At 33.4% G+C, this 12139-nt stretch overlaps 1 protein-coding gene across 1 annotated transcript; it reads right to left on the minus strand.

Moving 5' to 3' along the window:
• Nucleotides 1-2698: 2698 nt before the first annotated feature.
• Nucleotides 2699-11939, minus strand: LOC135676562 (uncharacterized). Its single transcript, XM_065187888.1, has 22 exons — nt 11563-11939; nt 10564-10643; nt 9725-9811; nt 9589-9639; nt 9361-9478; nt 9200-9256; nt 8706-8770; nt 8399-8482; nt 7658-7708; nt 7519-7581; nt 7339-7385; nt 7151-7220; nt 7005-7067; nt 5733-5822; nt 5615-5653; nt 5322-5471; nt 5141-5218; nt 4983-5068; nt 4691-4739; nt 3714-3794; nt 3537-3630; nt 2699-3143 (listed from the first exon to the last, which is right to left on the minus strand). Exons 1-22 carry the CDS (start codon nt 11708-11710, stop codon nt 3091-3093), a joined length of 1704 nt encoding a protein of 567 aa, XP_065043960.1. The 5' UTR covers nt 11711-11939; the 3' UTR covers nt 2699-3090.
• Between the last annotated feature and the right edge of the window lie 200 nt (nt 11940-12139).

Genomic DNA, 12139 nt, shown 5'->3' on the forward strand with positions numbered 1-12139 from the left:
CAAAATATGTTGGATCCATGGATCTATGTAATATTTTATGACATTTAAGCTTCTAAATAGATGAACAGCCTATGATAAAAATTTGGCCCAAAAATATTAAGCCTTGACATCCAATATGCTATTTTTGGGTCAAACTTGGACCAAAGATTTTAAATTTTTTTATGAAAACTTGAAATTTAACTCAGATAGACATATATCACTCCTATTTTCTTCAATTTTCAAATTTTAACATTTTTTTATGAAAGATTTGAATTGTGCTTTGATGGACATATCTTTTGAAATTTTTTTGATTTATATAGAATCCAGCACTATTTTTTATTTTCTTTTTTTCTCTATTTCCATCTAAACATGATAAATCCATGTAACTTTTTAATATTTTAGCTTCTAAAGAGAAGAACAAACTATGATATAATATTGATCTAAAAATATTAGCTCATGGTATAAAACACACTATTTTTGTGGTCAAACCAAAATAATGTATGGCATATAAAGATTGGTCCAAATGCTCTAAAATTTTAATAAAAACTTTAAATTCGACCCAAGTAAATATATATGCCTTTTCTTAATTTAGAATTTTCTTAATATTTTTGATATATTTATAATCTAAACAATTAGTGGTTTTCCTTTTTTTTTATTTTTACTAAAAATGATGGATCCATATAATGTTTTTTAATATTTAAACTTTTGAATAGATGGACAATCTATGATAAAAATTTGGTGTAAAAAAATTAAATCCTGATATTGCTTACATTGTTTTTCAAGGTCAAACTAAGAAATAGTGTATTATATATAAGGACTAGTTCAAATACTCTGAAATTTTTAGATTAGTATTGCATTGCACGGAGATGGATATCTATCACCTTTTATCTAATTTAGAGAATTATTTTGATTTTTTATTATTCAGAATTTGAATAATTTATGTTTTTTTTTTATTTTCTTCAAGTTTTTTATTTTCATGGAAATATGTTGGATCCATGTAATATTTTTAACATTTAAGCTTTTAAATAGATAGACAATCGATGGTAAAAAATTTGATCCAAAAAAAAATTAAAGCCATAATATCCGATATACATTGAGCTTCTAAATAGATGAACAACCTATGATGAAAAAATTGGTCTAAAAAAATCAACTTGTATATGATATATTATTTTTGGGATCAAACACAAAATGGTGTATTGTATACAGGACTAGTCTATAGTATCTGAAATTTTCACAAGGGCTTTGAATTGGACCCATGGACATCTAACACTTTTTTTTTTTTTTTTAATTTAGAGAATCTTTTGATATTTCTCAAAGTTATTCAGAATATGAACAATATGTAGTATTTTCATCAAAACATGATGGATCCATACAATGCTTTTTAACATTTGAGCTCATAAATAGATGGACAATCTATGGTAAACATTTGGTCCAAAAAAATTAAGTTTTGATATCCAATATATTATTTTTGGAGTCAAACTAAAAATAGTGTAGTATCACAGTCTAAATGCTGTGAGACTTTTAGAAAAGCTTTGAATTGGACTCAAATGGACATCTATCATATTTTTTTTTCTAATTTATATTTTTTATTTTTAAAGTTAGTGAATTTGATGCAAGGATCAGTGAAAATATTGTAAAAATTTCATGTTCCTTTGAATGACACCCAGATTAACATTCATGATACTTTTTCTATTTTCTATTTTTTTTTATTTTTTCCTAATATTTTTAGCATTTAAATGGTTTGAATTTTTCCTTTTTTTATTTTTTAGTTATCACAAAAATGATCTATCCATGTAATATTTTTTAACATTTGATATTTTAAATAGGTGATAAACCTATGCTAAAAATTTGGTTCACAAAATCGAAACCCTTTATATTATATATATTTTTAAATACATAATTATTATTATAACATTCTTTACTTTATAGTTAATTTTTTAAAAATTTATTGATTATATTTTTGTTTTATTATTTTTTACATATCACTAAATTATTCAATATAATTTATATTTGATATTAAGATAATATTTTTTTTCAATATTTTTGTATAAATTTAAAATTTTAAGTGACAAAATTAGTCAATAAACTATTTTCAAAACCTTAAAATAAAAAAATTAATGGTAATATATTATTGTTATATTACTCTTGACTTTATAGTTAGATAAATTAGTTCTAAATTTATTATTTTATTTTTATTATTTTTAATAATTTAATATATCTTGTGTGTTTGTTTATTATTTTAAGAATATAAATTGATATATATATATATATATATATATATATATATATATATATTTCAGTAAGTTTTTTTAACCGATTTTTAGTAGTTTTAGATTGGTTGAGTTCAATTGTATGGTTTGATTTACTATCATTTTAATGAGCAGGAGAAGATAACGACCTAAAAAGATAAAAATTATTTGAGAGTTACTTTTTATCATTTTAAAAATTCAGGACTCGCTTTGCGAAAATTTCTAAAAACTAAAAATATTTTTCGAGAATTCACCCAAAAAAAAAAAAAAATCTTTCTAGAATCCTTGCTTGCTTGTAGTATACATGTATATACTTCATTTTTAATAGAAAAATTAGAACACCTTTATATACTACATTTTTAACCAAAAAGTTAGAACAGCTGAATATATATGTTTATAAAGACTCAGAGTGCGACACCTGACGCAGAGAACCACACTGGCAGCACATACATACTCTCAAAGAGCCCTAATAAAAAGAAAGGGGTTTGGATCCATCACCATTAATTTAATGACCATAATAAAAGGGAGAAGAAGAATATATATAGTCTGACCATAATAAAAGAAGAGATGATGACAAAGGACTATCTATGTATTATGTTATTTTGCCACCAACAATTTCTTTTTCCTTTTTGTTGCTGATGCTCACACAATTTAACAAGGCAAAAACTACCTTCTTGTTTGACACCAGCCAGCCAACAAACAGGTAGCACCACTGCTTTATAGACTCGAGTTTCCATATGCTTTTCTATAAAACTTAAAAAGGCCTAATTAAATTAAACCACACATTCAGCAATCCAGATCTGTGAGAGTAAGAAATCAAATCTCATCACCCATATTATACCTCAAGAAGTTAAGAGTGATCTCATATCCTATTTAGATGTGGCTGCAGTTGACCTGTCGCCGCCAATATAAGACCTGCAGTCCAGAGGATGAACTATTTATTATCAGACTTGGCTTTATCAAATGTTGCTTTGGAAAATCAATGAATCTATGCAAGCCTTCATAATCAACTATCATCTGCTCCTCAGCTGAGTGCCGATTGAGCATTACAACTTCAAAAATCACAACTGGTATCAAAACCATCTTTTAAAATTGCTTTCGATTTTTCAGCTGAAATAGTAAGCTGATCTGATTATTTAACATATGCTCAAGAAGCTGGCGTTATAGCCATTCACTATACGGTCTTCTTGTTGGATGAGTTCCAAATTTGTTGTCTGAAAATAAAATTGAGAAAACAAGCTGTGTGCAGTGTAGACATATTATATCCTAGAGATTAATTAGCCCTTGGACCGTTAAACAGAATGTTACCTAGAAATAAAGCAGAAGGTTTTCCAGGTCTTGATTTAAACTCTGGATGAAATTGCACGCCGACGTAGTAGGGATGACTCGGAAGCTCTACAACCTGCTCAATAATACAAAGGAATAACTTATCATCAGAACACAACATCGCACAATGTGAACAAAATTGAATAATTAGCAGCATACCTCCATTCTTGTTCCGCTTTCATCACTGCCAACAAATTCAAGACCTGCACTTTCCAGCTTGCCAACATAATCAGGGTTTACCTATTACATATAGAGGAAGACATTAAAGAAGCATGATGCTGATAGTTAAAACAATCAATGACACTTGATGTATCTCTTGAGACAATAAAATAAAATTTAGGCAAAATTCCAGCTGAGTTAAATACTTGCTATTTCCAGAACACTAAGAGAAAAAGGGAGACATCAAGCCTGGTTTCCTGGATGTAATATGATCCTACAAGTGTATAGTATCACTTATCCAAAAATGGAATACCTTAAGAAAACAGTTAGATGTAATATGTACTTTATGGAGTGTAGCAAATATGAGTTATTACAAATGTCACCCACTGAGCAAGGAGCCTTTCTATGACATGTTAAAACACAGACAATTTTGTAGCATTCCAAATAAAGATGTATAATAATATCTGGTTGCCAAGCTCCAAATATGATTGGAAGATGTGAAGTGCAACTACGACTCCATTGTAAAAGAATAGATTGTGAATTTTGTATCCTCCACATTCTCTCCCAGGACACTTGAATAATGTTTACAAAGGTACACAAAAGCAAGAGCTTTGGTAGTAGGCAGGCCTTTTCACTGGCAAGAGGTCTTACATGCTAAACATATGACAAGTTTTTAATCCAAGGTCTGAAATAGGCCATACCAGTATCAGTATTTACAAAAGATAGGTGGTTGTCAACAATTATCTGGACAACGGCTGAAATCATAGTTATCTGAGCAATTGATAGTGCTTTCATGATTAACATATATAGATATAGCTACATATACCTCGTTATCAGAGAATGGGGATTGCAAAAACACACATTCATCGGTGCTAGATAGAAAAGGTATTGCTACATACACATTGATCAAAGCAAAACAGCAAGGGAAACGTAAATTACTATACAATGTATTTTGTTAACTTATATTCATTGCTGACCTCGTATCTGTGCCGATGCCGTTCATCCACATATGCAGAACCTTTGTAGCTAGCATTCACACAATTTTTAGTTAACAAAATTGAAAAGGCATTGTCAACATAAGATTATCAAACAGTTATTAAAAAAAGAAGCACAAATTGTTGGTTATTTGACAGTAATGGATGTGTATATGCCTTCAGATAAATGTGTGGTACTTAAAATACTGTAGTACCCACACTTAATGTAATGCTTAGTCTATCAAATAACTCGTGAAATACATTGCTTAGAAGTCAAAGGTTACAAGTGACATACAGCTTTGAAGTAATACAATCAGGACTCCTGATGAAAGTTCTCCGAGAACCCAGTCTCATTGTACTCCCCATGTGTGTTCTTGAACCCTGCATACAGTGACAAAATGATGAGCTTCAAGTTCCTTTTGTGTCTCCATAGAGAATCCATGCTTGACATACCTCAGGCATGAACATTACAACAGGATGTGGTGTTTGAGGGTCAAACTCTTCACTGTTTGCTCCTTCCAAACCCAGAATCTAGTCAATATTCAGTTAAATGAGCAGGAGAGCTACAGAATAAAAGGTAAGGACAACTATTGTCACTACAATGAAACAGAAAATTATCAAAAGGGAAACATACAGATCTGGAGATCTCAATCACAGAAATCTGCATGCCCAAGCAAATGCCAAGATATGGAATTTTGTTTTCTCTAGCATATTTTGCTGCTAATATCATTCCTGGCACTCCACGATCACCAAATCCGCCAGGAACGAGAATGCATGAAGAACCCTATACTTTCATATTGACAAACAGCTTTGCAATGTAAGCATAGAGGAGGATAATAGGAACTGTGGAACGAGCATAGAACATAACTAAGATGCTTGATGAAATTTGCTCAACTGAAAAAATGCAATAGAGAATTTAAGTCTTACTTTCAAGGCTTTCCATGCCATTTCATATGCTTCTGGTGTCTGTACATTAGAAAAGAAAAGACTAAGGCAAAAGCGTGATGGTAGATAACCAACTACAAATATCTTACACAATCTATACCACACGTGCACTCTCATCTTCGAGGTCTGAGGCTGCAATCCATTCAACTGATGGTCTGAATGAGCAAGCAACACAGGCATGTAAAAGGGCCTGCAATTGAAAAATCAAAGTATGGTATTTACAGAATCCTTTCTCAATAAGAGTGCAAAAAATATATGTCAAACACTAAGAATATGCAAACATGAGCTGCAAATATAAAGGATAATCATGGTAGGTTCATATTGATGTTTGTAAATTACCTAGTTGCCACAAGAAGTTCCCTGCTAATAAGATGAAAAGGATGATACATCCTACACCAATCTCACATGTTAGAATAGTTTGGTAGAGTCATGACTCATTTGCTACATCTCATAGGAAAGATTATCCAAGGTAGAAACTATACAAGCCATATGATGTTAAAGCTTGAACCCACATAGTCCATCTAATAGTCTAATTAGGTTCTTCAAAATCATTACTATTAACACTCTTTTCATTTTTTCTGTCCAATGGATCAAGAGCATGAGTTTCACCTCATAAAGAAATGTTTCCATAGGCAGTCCATGTTGCTATATACACAACTAGTACCACAATCATAGCACATCAAACTCATTCTTGCCCAAACAAATACAATTAAGAAAGAAAAAATAGAACTTTTTTTAACTCCACGTGATGGATGCCATGCAACATGACTAATCTGCTATCTGGCAAGCATCTGAGTTGGAGAATAAAACCCGTATTCCACAATGTTTGCATAAAAAAAATTCCCAAAAGGTTAAATTCATGTTTGCCAATCTTGCTCGATGAAGAGTTTAAGGAAAGCATGATGGAAGCAGTGATGCACCATGGTCACTCCATTTGGAGATTAGAGTCAGAACATCAGCAATAAATTTAATGCATACAACAATCACCAAGGATAGGATAAAAGTTCTTGCCCATATCCAGGTATATGTAGACCAACCTATTACAGTAATCATAGCCATAGTTTTGTCAGTTCATTCACACTTGGAAGATCTTCAATATCTTTATGTTAAACTTGACAGTATGATCACAAATTTAAGGTATCATACCAGCAGCAGTAATTAAATTAATCAGGCAACTTATTTATACAAAAGGCTGCAGAAGCATCACAAAGTTGCACATGTGTAGAATGACAAGTCAATGAAAAATAAACAGCTGGGTGTGAAAAGTTTTAGACACACCTTCACCACTGACAAATATGAATAAAGTTGCACACGTGTAGAATGACAAGTCAATGAAAAATAAACAGCTGGCTTTGAAAAGTTTTAGACACACCTTCACCACTGACAAATATGAATCTGTTAGACCAGTATATTTTCCAACCATAGCAATCTTAACCTAAAGAACAGAGAACAGTGCTCAGTTGTATGAAGAGAAGTGAAGCAGGCCAGCAAACAGGATCGGAGGTCAATAATACTCACTGTGCTATTTAAGTTCTCATATGTCTCTGCCATCTCTGTCCAACTCTTTAAATCGGGGGAAGTAGCCATGCTGAAATAAAGCTTCCAGAATCAATCCAACATGTCTGATGCACGTAAATGGATTGCTTACAACATAAATATGCACGGAACCAAACCAATAATAGCTAATAATAAAATGCATAATTTGCCTGTAAAAGTTCAGCTGTTTTATAATGGCCTCATGAGCATTTTGGTTCTGGAGAAAACACATTAATCAGTATTGAAATAGAAGAACAAAAATCAAGACAATTTTCTTAATTGATTTGATGCAGATCATTCAATTGAAAATCGTCAAGTTCATAAAATTTGGTTACAGCTACTAAACTAACCCGAAGTAACAGTGGGATATGCCAAATATTCGGAACATCATGGATATTAAGGATGTTAGCAACCTGAAGATGCATATAAACTCCAACAGTGAGAACAACAGATGTTAAATATTATAAGCACTTCCAAGCAAAGACTCACTGGAACATGACAAAACTGCGACAGTTTGACTTTCGTATTTTCCTGTATAGGCTGCAAATTAACAAAAACCAAAGTCAATTGTGAGGCTCTCCATTACACAATGAAATATAAAAGAAAAATAAAATCTGGGGAGATCCAACATCTTAATTAAGATGTTTGTAGAACTTCTAAAAACTACAAAACGAAGTCAAATTTATGAACATGGCAGCATACTGTAAATGCTGTGATAGATAACCCAACAAACATGATGTCCAAAAAAATTACAGGATAACATGCAACTTAACCAATTAAGAGAATGAAAAACATCCCCAAAAACTTATAATAAAGAGTGCTAGTACAATGTTGATGGTTTAGCAAGAATAAGAAAACATTATAGTCTGACTTACCAAAAATTTTACGTCACTACATGATTTTCAAACTCACACTAAATGACAGAAAGGTAGAGTTACTAGAGTAAGTGCTAACTCTGTACTTACAATATGTACAATAATCCTTAGTGACAGTGGAGAAACTATGTGATAAAATCCCAGTCTTACGGGATAACTTAGTGACAATTTAATGATATTGTTCCAGAGACAGGAGGAAGAAAGTGGAAACACGGTAAATCAATGGACAAACATATAGTTTCTGATAGACTCCATCAAATGAAACAACTGTATCTAAAGTTTTGCAACAGAGAGAGACCAAATGACATGATATGCAATATCCAATTTGTCTTGCTAGTTGGACATATAAAATTACCTGTGAAGACCGGCATGCCAGTAGGTCTGGAGTCAAACCCAAAGCCCTCAGTTCTCGTACACTGTGTTGTGTTGGCTTTGTTTTCTACATATAAATAATGAATATAATGTAAGTTTATAAATTACGTCAGAAAATAGGAGCAAATTGTTCGTAAAATGGAAAAACAAATCAGTAACTTTGAACATCAACCACAGAAATTATTCAGGGTACAGTTCCTAGTTTAGTTGCATCATCTGGAGAAAATTTTGCAGCGATGCTTTTTTCTTATAGAATATCAATTCAAACAAGGGCAAGTAGGGATATTTACTTGCTCACCGACCACACCAAGTACTGGCACAAGACTCACATGAATGAGACAAAAATTCTCTTTACCTGAAAAGAACAAGTTCTATGAGATACATAAGAACTGCATCAGACAAAAAAGCACATTTCAAACTTAACTCCAACCACGGTTGGTCTTCTGTTGGTCTGTTGGTCTCATGATTCCCAAACATTAATTAATTATTAATGTCAAGTTTTAACTTTCATCTTAAGAAATATCAACACTGTATATTCAACAATCCTAAACAATATCAAAGGGTGACTCTTGTCTCAATATGATTTATTTCTTTCTCTTCCTTAGTTCGAAGACCATACTTTTGGAACTTGAACTGAAACAATGTTATCCAACAGAAACAGAAAAATGATAACACCAACATATACCAAAAAAGAAGTCAGAAATTGTTATGATCAAGTTGACTCGGACAAGCAATATCGTAAAACCTATGTGATAATACAAATGAATAATGCTTTCCAAATTACCTACAGAAAAAGACAACTGGCGCAGAGCTTCAATAAATGGCATTGATTCAATATCACCTGAATCACACACAATACAGTTCTGTTGGTCCAAGAACATCAAAATTGATTGTAAATGATGCAGAGTCAAAACTAAACATTAACAAACATTTTTCATATCATACCTACAGTTCCACCTAATTCTATTACGCAAACATCAGCAGCACCGTCCTTGCCATCAACAGGTATAGATGCCACTGATTCGATCCAATTCTTTATGGCATCAGTGATGTGAGGGACAACCTGGGATTCATGATACCAAGCAGTTTGTGTTAATGTCAAGTAGCAATTTAAGAAATTCGGAGATGAATATATAAAGCATTTAAGCATAAGTAAGCTCCATGATATTTCACCTGGACGGTCTTTCCAAGATAGTCACCCTTCCTTTCTTTCTCAAGGACAGACTGAAAAAGTATATGGCATATCAGTTTACTAGGAATCCCAAGGATATCCAAAGAGATAGGCTGAATTTTCATAGTAAAATCTTGCCTGATAAATTTTCCCCGTGGTAATATTGTTATCTCTGGTAAGAGTGACATCCAAGAAACGCTCATAGTTTCCAAGGTCCAAATCAACCTGCATATCAAACATTGCAGCACAGAAAAATAATTAATATAATAAGAAGCTAATAAGAAAAACATCCAAACATCAAAGAGAATTAGTAGCAATAAAACTGGCCAAAATGCCGATAGCAAGAGAACTGACGGACTCAGTTTAGATTCTTTAGAACATGTAATTAACACCGACACCATTGCCATAAATTACTAAAGTAAAAGATAATAACAATAATAACAAAGAGAAGGGAACAGTGAAGGACATCCAGCAGAGGTGTCAGACATGTAGAAACTGTGGATTAGAATAACATGGCTACCATAACAAAAACAACATTAACATAAACCTGCTCTTAGAACTAACAAGGGACAAAAGCATTGAATTAAACTAATTCCACTGCATTTTTCATGTGATTTTTCTGTAATGTTACAAGGAATGAAAGGAAGAAAAATCAGAACAACCAAAGCAACCAACATGGATACTTAACAAAAACTATTTCTCTTTTATACTTTCAGAAATTGAAATATAAATAAATAGTTGATGTATGAACTTAGAAATTATGTATCACTGGAATTTACTACAGTTACATTGAAGAGAGCAAAGAAATCAAGCCTTAACTACCACATGTTTTAGTGTACATAAAGCTACAACTGAGAAGGGTGGATGCCAGACACCATGACTATAGTTGACAAGGTATATGGACCTTATTGTAGCAACGGTCATGGTTTATACCAATGCATGATAATTTAATTTTTAAGAAAAAGTAGAAAAATTACCTCGCCACCATCATCAAGAACAAAAACCTCTCCATGTTCAAATGGAGACATCGTCCCTGCATCAGTGTTTAAGTATGGATCTGCACGCAGCAGTAGTAATGCACATAAATTCAGCAGGAAACATGATATAACTCAACCAGTGGTATCAGCAAAAAGGAACGAAGCATAAATTGGTAGAAGAAAAACAATTCCCCATTATAACCAGTAATTAACGCTAGAAGTACTAAAAAACAGAGATAAACAGCTAACAAATTCAAAGACAGGGATACAGATATCTCCAAAATAGTAGAACCTGAATAGACCAAAGACAGACGAACCGGCATGCAATAGACTAATCTTTAACCAATATATGAGCTTGCAGTAGACGACGAACCACAAGCAGACAACTGAAATGCATATTCTTGAGCGAAGAAAAAGCGGATAGAAGTTTCCATAGAGAAAATATAATATTCTCAATCAAATCTGGCAAAGTTCACAACACAAAAACGAATATATACATCAAATAAATATCAAATTTAGTAAGGAAGGAAGTAACCCGACTAACCTGATACAGAATCTGAATCAGAGAAAGAGACTCGAGAGAAGTAAATAATCGAGAGGAGCAGAAAACAGCCACAGACAACTGAAGGAAGTGCCTCAAATGGCAATCGAATAATGCTCTAAACCTATAAAGGACTTCAAAATCAACTAACGACGTTGAAAGAGACTTCTCAATTGAGAACCAAGGAAAGGAATACCACACGTTAATCTAAAGCCAAACAATAAAACAAAACGTCGAACAAGAAAGAAACCCCTGTTCTGCAAGAAGATAGGAAAGAAACGATTTAAGGGATCATGGAAGGTCACATTCCGCACAAGATCATGGACGACGTGATACTCTGACGCCGAATCAAACAAGAAGAGCAGGCGGAAAGACCCAAAAGCAAGGTATTCTTCTCACAGAGAAAGGAGCAATTCCGGATCAAAAATGTTACTCCGGGAAAGAAGAAACGGAAAAACCTATTTTGATGGAGGTGACGCGGAGCCCGCAGGATTTGAGCACGACGCCGATGCTGCTGGCCGTTACGCCCTTCCCCAAACCGCTCACCACACCGCCTGTTACCAGCACGTACTTCATCTGCCTCTCCGCCCCTGCTCCGCGCTCCATTACCTCCAGGCAACGGATTCCGATCCTTCCACCGCGAGAGGGCCGCAACCAGGCAAGGGGCAAATGGACTCTTCCCCCCGCCGCAAAAGAGAGGCAGAGGCGAATCGTTGCGAGACGATTCGCTTAACTGGGCGTTTCGTTTCGAAGCGAATCCCACCGCGGGATCATGTAGCGTGCCCTTCTTATCAGGCGATCGGCTCAATGTAGGCCGTCCGTTGAACTATCGCTGGGTTAATGACTCCTCCCCCCCCCCTTTTTTGCGTTCTTTTGAAGTAGGATCAAAATATCATACGTATCCCTCATCACCCTTGAATTCGTATGTATATATACTGTATATTTATTCCGAACCAAAAAATAACATGATAATTATGTTTAAGAAATACTACTATAAGCCCTTGAAAAAATGGGTAATCATGGGTCGTAGATGAT

The sequence above is a fragment of the Musa acuminata genome, chromosome BXJ1-6, assembly GCF_036884655.1.
Source record: "Musa acuminata AAA Group cultivar baxijiao chromosome BXJ1-6, Cavendish_Baxijiao_AAA, whole genome shotgun sequence".
In the NCBI taxonomy this organism is placed as follows: domain Eukaryota; kingdom Viridiplantae; phylum Streptophyta; class Magnoliopsida; order Zingiberales; family Musaceae; genus Musa; species Musa acuminata.

What these genes read in the sequence shown, in the direction of transcription:
- LOC135676562 (XM_065187888.1), bottom strand. Translation starts at nt 11,710, where the DNA reads ATGGAGCGCGGAGCAGGGGCGGAGAGGCAGATGAAGTACGTGCTGGTA. An exon ending in GATTGTATTACTTCAAAGCT is followed by an intron (nt 4,740 to 4,982) that starts GTATGTCACTTG and finishes TGTGAATGCTAG; the next exon opens with CTACAAAGGTTCTGCATATG. An exon ending in ACCTTCTGCTTTATTTCTAG is followed by an intron (nt 3,144 to 3,536) that starts GTAACATTCTGT and finishes TCTGGACTGCAG; the next exon opens with GTCTTATATTGGCGGCGACA.